Source organism: Mastigoproctus giganteus, chromosome 1 (assembly GCF_048544385.1).
Source record: "Mastigoproctus giganteus isolate SK-2022 chromosome 1, ASM4854438v1, whole genome shotgun sequence".
Classification (NCBI taxonomy): Eukaryota; Metazoa; Arthropoda; class Arachnida; order Uropygi; family Thelyphonidae; genus Mastigoproctus; species Mastigoproctus giganteus.
Genome location: NC_143575.1, coordinates 30,831,013 through 30,849,537, shown reverse-complemented (window position 1 = coordinate 30,849,537; position 18,525 = coordinate 30,831,013). Strand labels below are relative to the sequence as shown.

At 33.6% G+C, this 18,525-nt stretch overlaps 1 protein-coding gene across 4 annotated transcripts in view; it reads left to right on the top strand.

The window, feature by feature from the left end:
* Sf3b1 (splicing factor 3b subunit 1) overlaps positions 1–18,525 on the top strand; it is a 299,209-nt gene that overhangs the window by 89,411 nt on the left and 191,273 nt on the right. For 3 of the 4 annotated variants that reach the window (XM_090372203.1, XM_090372195.1, XM_090372200.1), the window contains exon 5: positions 11,947–12,020. In XM_090372203.1, coding sequence (XP_090228329.1) covers positions 11,947–12,020 — 74 coding nt within the window. Of the gene's footprint in view, positions 1–10,738; positions 11,253–11,946; positions 12,021–18,525 lie in introns of those variants that run through there. The other variant, XM_090372209.1, reaches the window with a different exon arrangement.

Genomic DNA, 18,525 nt, shown 5'->3' with positions numbered 1-18,525 from the left:
GTTGTTCATTTATTTGGCAGATTTATTTGACTTCAGAAGAATCTCAAGTAATTTTTGATTGTTGCAATTCGTAGTAGTACTTATTTTGGTTTCTGGTACTGAAAATAGTGTTTCTGTTTCGTTTCCTGGGATATCAGGAGTGGTTTTTTTAAGTATTCATATTCAACGCTATTTTGATTTCTTTGCCGTGTACTTGCTTGTGAATATACATTTATTTTCTTTCAGTAATGGCATTGATCAATTTATGTGTTTATTACTTGGAAATTGGTTTACAAGAAAGCTGCATGAAAAGAAGTATGACCAGTCTAGTTAAGTTCTTGTTAACAAAGTTTGGATAATTGAAATTGAATGATTTTAGTGTTAAAAAAGTAATAAATTATGTCTTGGCTTTTATTGATGATTTAACAATTTCACCCACTAAAGTTGGCACTCAAGAGTTATATGAGTTAACATTGGACTTGAAATGTATCTAACATGCTCTTTGATAGTGGTTTTATTTGCAGGAATTGTTATGAATGGAGTGAAGCAGTATGTTTTTTCCAATATAAAATCCATTTTTCATTTTTGGAATAAGTAACACTACTGTTTTCTGAAAGACTATTAAAACTTGCACAAAGCTTTGTTTATCATATGTTTCTTCTGAAACTTTAGATGCTATTAGGCCTTGCTTTCTTTCATCTTCTCCATCATACTGCAGCCTAGAGTTTTTATGCTTCTGTTTTAAGGTGACCCTGGCATTTCATCATTGTTGTTGTAGGTTCCATATCTAAAAAGGGCCAGAATTAACAATTTTTAATGTGATTGCTGCAGAAAGTGTTCCCATTATTAGGGATTAGTTAAGAGGTGCAAGTAGTGTGGTTTTTTTTTTTTTTTTTTGTTGCATTTTTCATTGACAGGTACTTTTTAGCAAACCACGGTGCTTTTCTCAGCTTAAGAACATTTGTAGGTGTGAATCTCAAAATGATGTGTAGAACCAAGTTAATTTTCTGAATTGTTGTCAGTGTATCTCTCTTCACCAAATTCCATGGTTTCTACATTAGTGGTGATTTGTCTGTTAATATTTATTGATAACAGGCTCCCCAAAAACACAGGTGTCATAGCCTTATTTGATAATGCATCCTTCTTATAATTGATGGTCAGATTTTGGGCATAAATAGACCGTTATATAAATAACTCTATTCTTTATCATGCTTTAGTAGAAAGCCACGGAAACAAATTACAGGATCAACACTGGCTTATCGCACATAATGTAACAACCTTGTATATTATTGTCTGTGTTGCCAACTGCATCTTTTCATTTCCATGCATCAAGATATAAATTATATTTTAAAGCAAAGTTTATAAAGTATACTTTTCACTACTAAAAAAAATATACTTTGTGTCATTACTGTTATTCCTTAATTGGGCTTTTAAATTTGTAGCTTTAAGTGGGAAACAATCTTTTATGCCATTCATATATAATTAGGTGTTGAATTGAGCATTCTGACACCCCCCCCCAGCTATTTGAAGTATATGTGATTAAAATTTGCCACTTATACCTGATAGCCTCTGTGTTCTACAAATGTGATAAGTTTGACAGGATATTTAATAACATCATTAAACATTTCACTCACTCAGATAACAGTGTTGTGCAAGATACTTTTGGAAGATTTGTTGTAGGATATGCTGTTGCCTAGAATACAGTAAAGCATTAATGGTCACCCCCCCCCCATCTCCTGAGAATTTGGTACCTTGTCCTTATAGTGATCTTATGCTTTTGGTGTGTTGACTCTATCAAAGAATGCCCTCTTGTAATGTGAGGAAATTTTGTCTGCATAAAGCATGTTGTTTAGCCATTTGTTTTAAATAAATTAGCATAATTGTCACATAATTTACTGCTTTTTTTATTATTATTATTATTATTAATAAATAATAATAATAATAATAAAACAAATGGCTAAACAACAGGCTTTATGCAGACAAATTTAACAACCACACTCAGCTGATGCACATCTAATGAATAATCATGACAGCTATTTACCATATAAAAATGAAGTGCCTCATGTAGAAGGGGGCAAAAAAGCTGAAAGATTTACTAATCTACACTAATTCTTACTATTCCACACTCAATTCTAAACTGAACACCAATTGATAGTAAGTAAACAATGCCCAATCTCACGTGTGTGGTCTGTTATTCCATTTCACATACTATCTTTCAAAAACTTCAAAAAGGTCTACAAGATTCCATTTAATCTTGCCCCAGGCTGTCTAGGTGGTATAATGTTTTATAAGCTATACCACTTAGACAGCCTGAGGCGAGATTAAATGGAATCTTCTAGACCTTTTGAAGTTTTTGAAAGATAGTATGTGAAATGGAATAACAGACCACACACGTGAGATTGGGCATTGTTTACTTAATATAAATTGGTGTTCAGTTTAGGATTGATTGTGGAATAGTAAGAATTAGTGTAGATTAGTAAATCTTTCAGCTTTTTTTGCCCCCTTCTACATGAGGCACTTCATTTTTATATGGTAAATAGTTGTCATGATTATTCATTAGCTGTGCATCAGCTGAGTGTGGTTGTTAAATTCTGTCTGCATAAAGCCTGTTGTTTAGCCATTTGTTTTAAATAAATTAGCATCATTGTCACGTAATTTACTGCTTTTTTATTTTTTATTATTATTATTTACTGACTATGTTATCTTGGTTTCTAGACCGGGTTTCGAGCCCGTGACCACCAAATACGGAGGATGTGGAAAGGTCAGGGAATGACCACCACATATCCCCGGAGCAATATGGCCTTAGTTGCTAATGCTCCTAAAAACCAAATAACAATAACAATCTTAGTTTCTGTGCCAAAATAATGTTAGTTGCTTGTTAATTATTCCCAAAGTTTTATTTATAATGCTAGTAGTTAAAAGTTTTTGAATCCCAGTCCTAGATCATGACAATTATCCTTAATGTCATAGTCTTAAATGATTATATTGCATTTAAAAAAAAATGGGCTGCTATATTACTATTCTTTGGGTTGTAATTTGCTGTTAAAGTTATGCCATAAGTAATGCCTCTTTGGCCATAAAAGTATAAAGACAACAGATACAGTTCAGAAACATATAATTTATTAAACAAATACTGCAAAGCATATATATATTATCTGTCAACCTTGTTTATCAATACATTTTTGCCACCATTGTTCTTTTCAATCCATATATGTACTTTTATAAAAGAATGGGCCCTGCTGTTGAAATCAGCTTGTCACTGGCTTTTTCAGCTTCTCATCACTCAAAAAGTGTTTTCCACAAAGAGATATTCTATATCTTTTCAAATATCCACATATAAATAAATCAGATGAATCTAAGTTTGGGCTATATGCAGGATGAGGCAAATCTCTCCATCTTAGGTCTGCAATTTTCATCTGAGTTGTATGGGAAGTGTGTGGCATTATAATGACGTAATGTGACTGGTGTCCCATTAGCTTTCTTTTTTGTTTTATAGCCCAATTGATCTTATAAAGTGGTTGGCAGTATCTTTTCTTATTTATGGTATAACCTTTCTCTAAAAAAATCAACCAAAATTGGGCCTTCTGTTGCAAAACACCATGGTCATAATTTTTTTGTGGTGATCCAATAATTCAAGGTTTTTTATTCATTGTAAATGAGAGATGTGTCCATTCCGTGGACTTGGACTGGCATTTAGAATATAGGTCATAATGAAAGATCCAGGTCTCATCACCTGTTATTAGGTCTTTAAAAAATCCTCTTGAAAGTTATTGCAGGAGTCAATAACTTTCAAGGGGATGTGCCTGGAGAATTTCACGTCTCTTGTTAATTGTTTGGGTTCCCATTTGCAGCATATTTTCCTGTAATATAATTCACTGGGAAAGCAAAGCTGAGAATAGGAGTGCGTTATAGGCCCAGTGGCTCTGATGAGTGTAGCAAACAGCTGTACAGAGAAATAGAGTGGGCCAGTAAACCAGATTGTCTTATAATGAGGGATTTTAACTTCCCAGATATAGACTGGAATTTGTGGGTCGGTCACTCACACACTAGCAGTACTTTTGTGGATTTATTAGATGATTGTTTTTTACAGCAGCATGTTCGAGGGGCAACCAGAGGGAGTAATCCCTTGATCTGATTATCAGCAGTGATTATTCATTCATTAAGAATCTGCAGATAAAGGAACCGCTAGGTGGCAGTGATCACAGTGTACTAATGTGGTTTTACTTAAAGATGTAACTACCATCAGGGGTAAAGGGAAGGGTTTCTGCTTTCGTAAAGGTGACTACAGTGGTCTCAGAAAGTTTTAAATTCTATACAGTGGGACCAACTGATGATGTTACCAACAGCAAATTCTAAATGGGAAGCATTCAAGGAATTAATCTTGAAAGCTACTAGGCTTTTCATACCAACTAAGAAATACTGTTCAAAATTTAGACCTAAATGGATGTCAGATGAACTAATGAGACATGGCAGAGAATAAAAATGCATGGGATGCATATAAATTATCAAGCTACACAGAAGCCTATGTAGATATAAGTTAGTCTGTAACCAAGTCACAAAGGAGATTAGGCAAGCAAAGGTATATTACAAGAAATATTGGCAAGGGATGCAAAGAAAAACAGTAAAGACTTTTTTATTTATGTAAACTCTAGAAGGAAGGGGTGAATCAGATTGGTCCACTCGATGTCAATGGTTCAATTGTTGATGATTCTGCTCAAGTAGCTGACAAACTGAGTATTTTGCATCTAAATTCATGTATGAGGAATTCTGTAGGGAAGTGGAGGCCAGAAGCTTATCTGACTGTAAAAGGGAGTTAAATGATTTTGTAATAACTGAGAGAGTCTTGTTAATGATATATAGCAATTTTGCTAGCAGGGATAAGGAGGTGATTATCCCCTTGTATAAGGCAATGGTCAGGCCAAACCTTGAGTACTGCATACAGGTGTGGAGGCCTCATTTTAAGAAAGATGTTGAGCTACAAGAATGAGTACAGAGAAGGGCAGTGAGGTTAGTGAGTAGAACAAAGGGTTGCTGTTACTAAGATAGGCTTAAGTTCTGCAAATTGCAGCATCAGGAGACTAGGCACCTGTGAGGTGATCTGATTGAGATGTATAAGGCCTTGAATGGTTTGAGGAAGTTCATTTCTGATGGGATTCTTCCTCTTCCTCAGATTCTGCACCTGAGGGAGCATAAATTCAAATTGAGGAAAAACAGTTGTAGAATAGATGTGTGGAAATTTGCTTTTAGCCTGTGGGTGGTTGATTGCTGGAATAAATTTCCATCTATCGTTGTGGAAGTTGACAACTTTAATAAATTCAAGCTGAACTAGACAAACATATGGAATGAATGAATGAATGGATAGGTAAATTTTTTTTTTTCTTTTGCTGATGCTATATAGTTTGCTTTCTTGCATCATATGCTTCTACTAATCATTCATTCATCCAAAATGAGTAATACTTCTCTTTTAATGCCTGAGTGCTTGCATATGTAATTATTGTATTGTACCTTACCTTTACATACAATAAAGATTAATATATTATCATGTCAAGTTGAATCATATCATCCAAAGTTAGATTTTTCTTCAATGCAAACAGAGTTTGGTCTTCCATTCCTTGCTAATCACAAACATCAGTGACTCCTCCTTTAAAATGTGTCAGCGATCTGTGAACATTGTTTATATCAGTAGTGTCTTCTGAGTATACTTTTCTCAATTTTTAATGAATCTGGACAGCTGAGGTTTCTCCTGACTTGAAAAGGAACTCTATCACTGACTACTGGCAGAAATGGATATTGGTTCAACCATTCATTACTTCAAATATGTAATAGACAGAAACTTAATTTAGCATGCTTATATTTTAATATCTGTACTAGCATATATAAAACTTCATGATGCTAATTTAGTTACAAAAAAATTTATTGTCCAAGAGGCATTACTTATGGGCCAGTTCTTATGATAATTAGCCCTTTTATGCTGAATTAAATTGGGAAAGTTTAGTTATTATTTTCTATATATATTAGTTTTAGGATAAATGAGATACATATATATCACTTGGAGTTCACATAGATCACTGATTAACACTATTCTGTATTTTATGTGATCTTGTTTGAGGGTGTTAATAACGACTAAATAATTAAATGAAACTGTAATTAACAGTGATATTTAGTACACCACATGAATTTACTTGATCGCTATAAGCTAGGATAGTTTTATCATTTCTTTGTTAAATGAGAATACTCCTCAGTTTATTAGTTTGTTTTAATCAGTCCAAAATTTAAAACTTGTGTATTGATTGAAGGTAATATTTTGCTTAATATTTTATACTACATTTAAACTGAAATTCCTGAAATAAGATAATTACAGCTAAATTTAAAATAAGATAATTAAATTTCAGCTCTGTTAATAATTACAGAGCTGAAATTATATTTTTTAGTTTAGCATTTCTTAAAGTTAGCATGCTAACTTTAAGAAAAAATATTTAATTGGTAGCATCTAGGGTCCAACTCAGTGGCAACACTAAATATTGCGATCTTTTTTTATGTTCTTGCACAACTGCTACTTTATTTCAATTTCTTAAAAATTTAACTTCTGGAATTTCACTTTTTATTTTTGATCAGGAATGTAAGAAAAAGGAGATGTGTGCCGGAATAGTATGGATTAAGTCATATTTATTACCATAAACTTCCTTTCCACCCTCATTGATCGAAGTTACTTTATTTGTAAGTAATACAGGTCTGTTACTTTGCACCTTCAGAGAGAAAAGTCCTTTTCTTCATGCTATTTTTGGTTAATTGGATTCTCGGGAGACTTCTATGAATTTTTAGTTAAAAATTTATGAAAATGCTACAAACTTTTAGTTAGAGTTGAATTTAGTTTAAGCATATATAGAGTAAACTCAGTGCAGCTGATCATTTTTTCTTTCTTTTGCTACCCAAAAATTTAATTACATGTCAGTAAAATAATGAAATCTACTTCTTTGTAGTTTTTTTATTTCCAAGTCAATATATGTAGATGTTATGACTGATAACTATTAATGCTTGAAATTTGAGTGTGGAGGGGTTAGATATTAGATAGCAATAATATTTTTACTTATTTTAATTTATTTTATATTTGATTATTTTATCACCTGGATGGCACACAAGCTGCTCTGGACAATATCTTTGGCATAGTGGCACCCTGTAGATGTGAGATGCTGGATTAAAGGTAAAAAAATCATAGGAATATTAATGGCAAGAAAATAGAAAAAAAATTTTTTTTGGGTTTGAATTTATTTTAAAAAGAGAAGGTAAATTTGTTTCGTTCAGTATAAAATTTGTAAATAATTTTTTGCACTTAATCTTTTCATGATAGGTTAAACTAAAATACTACTTCCATCTACATTTGCTAAAGACTAAATTGAATATATCAGGGATGGCCCACCTTTTTCTGTAGCTTGCTATATACATATGTTGAAATTGTGTTGTGTGCCACCCAGGTGTTACCAGAATAAATTCTGCCTCCAACTGATTCACTCCTGCCACCACAAAATATATATTTTTTTATTATGCAAAGGAATTTTATGCTAAGCATTTTTAATAAATTAAAACAGTTTTACATTTATAAATTAAGTTTAATATAAGTTAATAAATAAATGATTCTCCCTTATAGAATCATTGTCATGAGGAGCTCACTAATGCTCCTAAATTAATGCTAAAAGGAGATAAATATGAACCATAGGTCATGTGGTGGGGGGGAAGGTTCATAATTTCAGGAAATAAAAGTAGGATTTAAGCTCTCTGTTCAGCTTCTTGTGTGATAATGCTAATAGGAGATGCATGTGGCATGCATACCATGGGTATGCATGCCACATGGACTACCACATGGACCACCCTGGAGTTTTGCTGTTTACGTTAATCAGCAGCATTAATGGCTAATTCATCAGCATGAAAAGATAGCTGCTTCAACCTGATACCCATCAATGCTGGTTAAAAAAGCAAGTGTGCAAGAGATTTGTTTGCTCATACTACTTAAATCACATTCAGCAAGTAGAATATTCAGAAAAAGAGAACAGTGAATAAAGTTTGAAAAGAGATTTTCCCCATTCTTCAATAAAATATTATTGGTTACCAATATAACAGACTTCCCAGTGTCATTTTAAGAACCTTACTAAGAAATAATGAAAGTAGACACTACTGTGCACCATGGAGTATTTTGAAGTCTGCTGTATTATTTCTTAGCACAGTTACCAGTTTCTGTAAGGCTGTAAGAATTTGTATGATCTGAAGATTTTATTTTTTGGAATATCATACTGTATAAAAAATGAAGCTTGGATGGTTGTATGTGGTTAGCTTCTGTTGGCATTTGTACATTATTTACTGTAATGCATTTTCAATGCCAAAATTAATATTTTTTAGTTTCCTGCTTGACTGACAGTAAAATTTTCCCTTTTATTGTATATCATAAGAAATACAAGACAGGATACACATTTGTATCACCAGTACAGGATCAAATTTCAGCATTTGAGTTCATTCTGTCACATTGCATACATCTTGTTAAAGGACTACACTACAGTGATTTAAATCTTCTGCAGCAGCTATTGATATAATTACTGTTCTTGCTGATAAAGCAACAGACTAAACCTTTCCTTTTCAGCTGAATGATAAACAAATTCATTGCTTGCAGTTGTGTTTCAGAGCAAGAAAAAAATATTAGTTTTTTTTTTTTGTGCAATAGTCAAAGTAAATATTTGTTTTTACATTAGACAGAATAAGCATAATTTGTTGCTACAAATGCTAATATATTATAAAGAAATATGAAAATATGTATGCTAAACTTTCGTTATAATTGCAATTACATATGAATCTAGTGGGAAATTTGAACAGTTATGCACAACATTGTCTAGTCTGGTGTTTACACAGCCAAAAAGTTTACCTTCCAGCTTCACTAATGCAGTTTCAGAACAAGGCCACTTTCATATGGACATGTTATCATTCAGGTTGATGAAGATATTTAAAGACCAAATGTAGATAAAATATTACTGTGAATCGGATCTTTTTGAAGTGTGTCTCAAAACCTTGGGATGTTGCATCGTGTCTCTCAATGGGCGTTTCCAAATTTTGGTTGCCTATAAAGCATTGTTTTCAATCTGATTTCCTTTCACTGCATGCATTGATGTAATTGATTAAAATCCAATTATTAATTAACCGCATTAAAAATTTATGACATTTATTTCTTTGTGTGTAGGCAGTGACTAGTGAGATCTGGACACATTTTTTCTCTTTGAAAGAAAATGACTGATGTCTAGCTATGCTTTAATTCGGCAAAATGCAAGGTCTTACACCTGGGGAAACAGTAACCTGAAAATAGCTTATACACTCAGTGGAGTTGAACTAAAGTCAGTAGTGGAAGAAAGGGACTTGGGAGTTACGATACAGTCAGACATGAAGTTCTCTGAGCATTGTAAACAGGTTGCAAGGAAGGTCCATGGTGTCCCATTGATGGTTTATCGAACATTTGCTATTAGAGATAAGGATGTCATAATCTCATTATATAAGACTATTATTAGACCACACTTGGAATGCTGTGTTCAGGTATGGAGACTGCACCTAAAAAAAGATATCAAGCTTCTTGAAAGGGTCCAAAGACAGGTAACTCGCCTGGTGAAATTGTTCAAAGGTCATCCATATCAGTAGTCTTTGAATATGTGGGTTGCACAGCTTGGAAACTAGGCACCTTAGAGGTGATTTGATTGAGGTGTTTTAAAGCTTTGAGAGGCATAGGTAAAATGAATGAGGGCAAAATTTTCATGGTTATGAATGATTCTAGAACTAGGGGCCATAAATTCAAGTTATGGGGATAGAAGTTTAGACTGGATTGCAGGAAGTTTTATTTTAGCCAACATGTTATAAATTACTCGAATAAGTTACCTACATGGGTGGTTGAAGCCTACAGTTTGGGGAAATTCAAAGGTCAGCTCGATAGTTACCTATGGGAGGAAGGAAATGCATAGGTTGTCTATTTCCTCTTCTTTTATTATTTATTTTATTTTATTATTACTATTTTTTTACTTTTTTTTTTTTTTTGTGCAGCATAAGTCTTAGGCTTCCTTGCAACATATGGCCAATACTAATACTGATTCAGATGGTCTTGGTTATGCTTCTGCTTAGTATCACACATCTTCCCTCTGTGTTACTTTTTTTTTTTTTTTTTTTTGTTCTGAACAAAGCAAGTTGCATACTATTGCATTTATCATCAGCTTAAAAATAAAAAGGGTGTAATACCAAATAATTACAAAATTTGTGTGGGGTTGCTGAGTTATTTTTGGCACAAGCATAGTGTGTCAGCATCAAAAAAGTTTGGAATATAGGGTTTATGTAAATGTCTGTAGTTGCCACAGTGCCTGAAATTTGTTGTCCTATTTATAATTTTTTTGTATTCTTGAGTATTTCTCTGTCCAACTTTGAAAGATAAAAGGGAGTTGCTAATTTTACAATTGTTTTAATCTTGCTTTCATTGCATTTATTCAAGGGTTAACATGTTGTTTGGAATCGCTTTTTTCAGCAAATGGTCTGGTCTGTGTTTTGTTGTTTGATGGTGATCATAAATTTGTGAATTGTGCTGAAAAGTTCTTCAATAATTATTTGTACAATAATAATTTATTCCCTGGAAAATATGACAACATCTAATCTGGCACACAGCCTTGAATTTTTTAAAATAATTCTGAACATTTTTAAACACTTTAGTTGATGTAATATTTTTATATTTATCGAGCACTAATAAAATTACGGCGGCCAAATGTACATTGTTTTTAATATGTTAATATATAAAAACTGGTATTTTTTTTATTTACTGAACATCAAAAAATTCCAATCCACATGTTTTCTGATGCTCTGGGATCCCATATAAGCTCATTTTATTAATGGCTGGGGAAAGAGTATATGTTTATAGCTTTGAAGTTCACTTAGAATAGCAGACATTCTTTAAATATTGCATGAAATTTTTAAACGAAAGGACAATTTGAACTTAAGCATTTCTTTTAAATAATATTTTTTTTCTCCTGAACCACAGCAGAGCATATTGCTATGCACAATTTAAAAGCAAACTTGGTTTCACTGTTCATATTGTCCATTCATTTAGTTATCAATAATGTATGGTGTGTGTGTGTGTATGTATGATATAGGCTTATAAGATTTGTACAGAAATTACTAATCGCAAAAAAAGCTATTTTTAGGCTCATCGTACCTACATGCCCTCATTCCAGGAAGCTAAAGATGTTGGTGATGATCTAAAGTTGCACGTACGTACCTAGCTTTTAAGTTAAGCTGATAAGAAAAGCCCTCTCATTGTAACTGTAATATAAAATGTTAATTAATTATAATTCTCTCTCTCTGTATAGCAATCAGATAATATTAAATTATCACAGTTCACACTAACATAAAAAATTTAATTTCAGAACTTTAATTGCATGTTAAGCAGTTTTGTCACTGTTTTAAAGTTTAACAGAAGCTCATTAAAAGAATATGGATAGCATTATGCACTTAATTATAAAAATAAAATTGCTGATGATATCTGCATATAGTTAAGTTGATATTGTATTTGTTCCAAAACTTTTTTTTTTTATTTAACTTTATTGTAAATTGTAAAGAACTATTGAAATGAGAGGGTTGCTCTTGTCAGCTTGAATTTTAATGCATGTTCACACAAACATATGAAACATTTTAAATTGAAAATAGTTTGGATTTAGTCTACTGTAAACTTGTACATAAGAATTAAAATCACTCTATTCCACTTATTCCAATTCTTTTTTCTTTTCCATACATGCATTTAGACGAATGGCAGTTATATTAGAATGGGATAATGAAAAATTCAGAGCGTTCAAAAAAGGCACATTAAACATAGCATAAATATTTGTGTGAACATGTCATTTACTTATCTTTTCTTCTTTATTACTGTTGTTTAATATATTTTTTATATATTTCTTATTTCTATAGGTGGAAAGACACCAGATGCACAATCAAGAACCTTTCAGGTTATTATGAGGGAGCAAGCCCTTTCAAAAGATCAGGTAAAGGATTCTTTTAATATATGGTATGAGAAGAAATGTTATATATGATATATGTATATTGCGACCTTCCAATATGGGTATCCATATCCCCCCCCCCCCCCCCCCATTTGTCTCTTCAAATATAAATGCCCAATCCATTGTTAACTGTTGTACTGGCATATTTGCTGAAATCATAAATTGTGATTGTACTGTGAAAAAAAAAAAAAAAAAAAAAAAGTTGACATACAATATAATAACTACCCTGTAAATACTCATTTATTTATTTATTTTTTTATTTTTGCAAAATAGAAGATTATTTATAAGATAATTTTTATGTAGTGAGCAGTAGGCTTGGATGCTAACATTCTAGAGAATTAAAGTCTGGCTGCAACTCTAATGCTTGGAATAGCAAAAAAAAAACAAAAAAAAAACAGCAGATTACAGTAGGGTCTCAAAGTACATGGAACTCAGAGTACATTACCCCACTTGTATCTGATTGACCCCCCCCCCCCCAGACTTTTATTTGTAACTTGTAGTTATAGCTTGTTTGATTTATGATGACAGTTCGTGATGTACAAAAGGGGAAGGAATGGAAAGGAGAAGGTTGACATCATAGTAGATGCACAGTATTGATTTTCTTTCATACAAATAAGAATTCCATACTTGAACTAATGTTACTTTATGGATTGACATAAATGATAATGCGTGCTTTAGTCTAAATGCACACGCTTCACGAGGGCAGACTTATCCTCATAAAGGGATGGTTCGTCTGGATAAAGGGTATGTTTTATGATGTTGACTCTAAGATTTATGCAAATCTTAAATAAAGATTAACACAAAGTTTATATACATCTGTATGTGATTTATAGGAATTTGCCTAGTTTTAAATTAATACAGTAGTTTTCTATAAGGGAACCCTTACTTATGCAAGGGTACCAAGGGCCTAACCCTTGCATTCTTTAAGACCCTACTGCATATTAAATGAGTTAGTACGAAAGGATTATATGTAACTTAAGTTGAGAACTTTCAGGTATATGCAATTTAAGTTGAAAATTTTAAGGTGTATATAATTTAAGTTGAGAATTTCAAGTATGTGTATTTTACATTGAGAACCTTTTTAAAAGTCACTGGAATTACCTGTTCTCATTTCTTTGCTGTTGATGAATAACTGTTCTGAGGAGCAAACCTGGGATTAATCACTTGTTCATTAGCATAGTACATCTTTAAGTTATCTAGATCTTTTCATATGCATGTGCTTACCTGCCTTGAATGAAATGTCACCTTAGACATCTTGTGGACTACCCTGAGAGGTTCTCTTGCTCTGACACAAATTTTATCTTCAAGTCCCTGTTTTTTTCCTGATGCCTAAGCAAAACCAAGTCACTAAATTTGGTTTAGGAGCTTTCCGATTCCATTAACACTCTTTCTTTTATTCTCAGCATTTTCTTCACTCACCTTCTTTGATTATCAGGTTAATGGTAGAAAACATTTGGCTTAGCTCTTTTAAATTCTGGTCAGTATCTTCTAATCCAGTGTCTGGGTTTATATTAATAATGTCTGAAGGGAATGAAGGGTTATGTCTGTACAGTATAAAAAATAGTTTTTCACAGATACTATAGTGTATGGATGTGTTGTAACAATAAGCTATGTGGTATAGATATTGGCCCCAATACTTAATTCTGTTGAGGATAATCTTATTCAAAATTTCTTTTATTAATTTTTTGTTAGTCTTTCCACAAGCCCATTACATTTCGATGTACAGGGACTCATGAATAATTTTTTAATACCAAGAATCTAACATATTTGAGGAAGCAGCTATGAAATAAAGTTACTACCCTTATCTGTGAGCAAGCTTTCTTTTAAGACATCGAACCTTCAAATAACATGCTTGATGAGGATTTGACTTTGCAAATAATTCAGCCTGCCTATAGAACATATCTACCACAGCCAAAATATATTTATTATCGGTACTGATTTGTGGCAGTAGTCCTACAACGTGAATAGCTATGAATCAAAAAACTGTGGAAAGACATTGCACAGTTTGAAGTGGAGCTTCCCCCCTAAATTGTTGTCTGATCCAACAAATGTGACAAGACGACACAATTAGTCACATCTTGTTTAATACATTCATTGCATCCTAACACAAATGTGGCTTTGTATTTTTAATCCACTTGGAGGGAAAACCACTCTACTTTTATAACTTTTTCTTCCAATTTGACAGTATTAAAACTGGATATTTTTGTCCAGCAACCTTACCAGAGGCTGATTAATTCAGTCATAGTGAGAAGAAAGCCCAAAAATGTTTCTGCCCTTTTTAATCCAGATTGACTGCATTCTGTGATTTTCAGTTTTTGGTCAAAAAGATTGCTGGAAAAGTCAGCAGAGAAAGTGTTGTGTGAGCCAGAAGGATCTCTCACTAACCTCCCTTTTTTTTCTATGCTCTTTTTCTGCTCTCACATGTCCAGCCAGATCACTTTTGTAATAGGTACTGGATATTCACTCCTGCATAATGATAATGCAGCAGTTCATTAAAGTCATTCTTCATGTAAGTAAAAAAAAAAAAAATAAATGCTCAACAAAAATTAATATAAGGATTGTTGTTCTGAGCTGCAATAGCACTATATCGCATGGAGGTTCGACTATAGCTCTAGTTATTGGAGCTGTGGTGGAGAAAGTAACTTAAGCTTCCTTTATCTCTTGCTTTCCTTTAGAGTTGCAATTTGAGCAGTAACTAATCTTTGAATCCCCCCCCCCCCCCCTTGTGAAAACTTCATTGTACTTTACCTAAGTGGGATGCTACTTCTTTCTGACATCTTCGGATCAAAACTCCAAACAGAAACAAATTTGTCTGCATACTGTAATTTTGTTGTACCTGGCATTTTTCTATCTGTGGTGGAGAAAGTAACTTAAATGAGCTACAGAGTTGCAATTTGATCAGTAACAAATATTTGGATCCCCCCCCCCTCGTTTTTTACCATATTTGTTCTGAGGACCAGAAAAAGAGTACATTAAAGAGATAATCTGTAATTCTTTAAGAAATTACAGGCAAATTACACTCCATGTAGGTTGAAGTCTCATTATTTTGCCAATTTCTATTCCTTGATATATCTGCACACCATGCTGCTAAAAGAATATTTAATATCATATGTGAGAAAAATATTTATGGCATTCTCTAAGTGATTTTTTTCAAAACAAGATGACTGTATCAAATTGAACTAATTCTTCAATAGTTTGGCTTCTCTTCCACAGAAGACAGAGGAATAGCCAACAAATCCCTTTGACAAGTCCCCAATCTCCAGTAAAACTGATTGTCCTTTATTTCTAGGTGATACAAGTTCCTGTTGGTATTATATCTTAACCAGGAGTTCAAACTCACTCATTTTAATACCAGTATGCACTAAAACATCTATTCTTGACAAAATGTCAAGAATAGGTGTTTTAGTGCATTCAGTTTACTATCCTGCCACATTCCTTAAGGTTATTTAACCTTGTGGCATTAGCTTCCCATTCATTTAAAACAATGCAGGCCCTGGCATGGCTTTCCAGTATTAGAAGAATGTTTCTGAGACTGTAGGATCTCGTGCAGTTTTTTAAGGTGTGTGTTATTGGGCTTTTCTTTTCGTGCATCTGATTATAAACGGTAGTAAACTGTTATTGCATTTGTTGAAATAACAGTTTACTACCGTTGTATTTTCACTTATTGCATTTGTGAAAATACCAATAACTGCAATTCTGTGGATTTTTAAGTTATTATGGTGAAATGTGTGTCCCCTTCACTGAAATCTTTAGTCATATAAAAAAAAAAAAAAAGAACCCATAAATAAATATTAGGAATCTTCTCTTCTTTGCTATTTTTTTGTTTGTTACTCCGTATCTCACTTGTGCAGTTTGTGCGTGCCGTGATCGTCGTTATTGATTGCTTATTTTATGTTTTTTGAGTGAAAAAAAATTTGCGTAAGTCGGAGACTAACTGTATCGAAAAATGTTCAGCAACCTACCTACATAAAAAATATGGCGATAGATAAAAAACTTATCACATACTACTCATGTGTCCAATACGATGCTTCCCTTTATTTTTTGCGATGTTGATATTAAATCTAATAGCATCCCTTAATTTTTTACGATGCATATAGTTTGGTCACCAACGTTATAATGGTTCATTATTAAAGATTTAACGGATGCCCCATTTTCAAACTTTTGAATGCGCCGTTTTTCAAACATTTAACTGAAAGTGCAACTCCTTTGCTGTTACCCATAATTTTTGCAATTTCTAAACAAAAAAAATAAAAAAAAATTATTTACTATAAAAAAAATTCTGGCATCCCTGACATAAATAACGAAAAAAAAAATGTCTTTTTGCAGTGCAATGGAACACAACAATCGACGTGACACACTAAAACAAACTAAACATTTGGTCTCTTTTTTTTTTTTTTTCTTTGAGCGAGTTAATGCAAGATAATAGGTATGTTAATCTCCCAATGACGACTTATAATGCTGCTTCTTGTCACTTATTTACGACTTGGAAAACATCTGTTTATACCTATTCTAGTTATTATTTGAATTTTTTTTTTTTTTTTAATTTGGAGTCTTGAAGTGTCCTGGTTAATCCGATCCCCGTAAATCGAGAGTCTGCTGTCTATGAATCATACGTTTTCGGGATTCCCCCACCCACCTTGATGATAATCCTGCTGTTGCACCATCACAAAAGAATGCCAAATGGTTCTTTGGTCTTTTTAATAACAGCCAGTTGATAAAGTTACAACTGGCTATAATTAGTTAGACACTGACTTATGATTTGGTAGACTATCAGTAAGAATGAAATTGAGTGGCTGGAGCAAAATTAAAATTGTTATTGAGAAAGCCTAGAGAATTTGAGTTCCAAAGCAGTTTTGAAATATATGGAACAATAACACTGAAGGAATGTTTCAGAGTGAATTCAGGAACAGAAATTATAAAAATATTGAGGACAATCAGATGCTGCCTTTTGAGGTTGTATCTGGCTATTCTGGAAGGATTTCCATTGGTTTGCCCTGATAGTATGGATTGTTTAGCCTGTACGGCGGGTTGATTCAGCCTTTTGATAACGATTTTGACAGTCCTTTAAAACTACGAAATTCCGTGCCGTCACCACTGGTTGTATTATATTTGTTTTCCCTGCTCACGGACTATCGCACAGCATCACAATTTCTATTGAAGTAAAGCCCGCTGCAAAACTGCCAAGTCAATCTTGTCCCATTCCTGCTCTGCAGACTTTCCACAAACTTTCAACAGTTCTGGTGTGGCGGTTTCCGAGAGCTCTTTTCAAAAGTCTGAATGCTCAAAAATCCATGGGTGCAGCATCAGGTGATTTAACAGGTATATCTTCAAATAGGATTGAACGAATACCTGTCACCACTTCCATTCTCTGCAAAAAAGCACTGGTGGAACGTGACTGTGGCTGGATGCCTCATTCTGGTGCACCCAGACCTTTTCAGTGTCAGAACCGTACAATGTGGGTATTTCATGTTCAAACAATGGCTGTACAACTTCAGTCTGGTAATACACTGAGTTGACTTTCATGTTTTTAGATGCAACTCAAATTTGCCATTATAATAAAAACCGGCTACAACCTTAAAACCTTGGCCAAAACTTTCCTTGCACTGATGCGAATATGTTGGAAAGGCCTTGTCACCCTGTGGACGGTAATAAATTGCTGAATTTTTTTGCAGTAGGAGAGGTACACCCACACTTCATCCAATGTTGCTACGAATTTCCACCTTTCAGCTGCCAGATATTTTTAGTAGAGTTTTCGAGCACTGACCTGCCGCTCTGCAATGTGCCTGCTCCTATGTGGTGTACGAGGGCCTTGTGCTTCTTCTCCAGTTGCAAATTTTCATTGATTATGCGACAAGCGGTTGACTGGGATGTTCCCACATGTGACACTATAGCTCTTTGAGTTTTTGGATTTTCACTGACAACGAGCGACTGCACTTTTCGTACTACTGCTCTCGTTCGAGTTGGAGCAGGTTGCAGTTTCTTCGGTGTTTTCGGCCCACTTGCAAGCAGCTTCGCGGAATTTTCCTTTGCTATTCAAAACCTTATGGATACCGAACTTCGATTTTTCGACTTGCACCTATCAATAATTTTTGCATAACCATACCCTTCTTCGGAAAGTGCGGTTATGTAACCTTCCACCATGGGTCCAATTTCCAAGGCATGTCGACATTAAAACAACTTCTACAACTGATATACCTGTTCATAAGGTTTGGGACTGTGCCTATGGGAAAAAAAATTTACATTGCTGCCATACGTCACAAGAAGGATTAACGTCAAAATCGTTATCTAAAGGCAGAACCAACCCTCTGTAGTTTGGTTCTGTTCCAACTATGGAATTTGTTTTAGTTCTTTACTATTGTAGATAGTCTTGTTCTTAAACAGTTGTATGTATCTGGCCTGAAATTTACACCTTCTTTCCCATTGATGACCTTTTCTTTATAGCTTCTGATGAAGGATTCTTTGAATACTCTCCCATTGTAATTTAAATCTG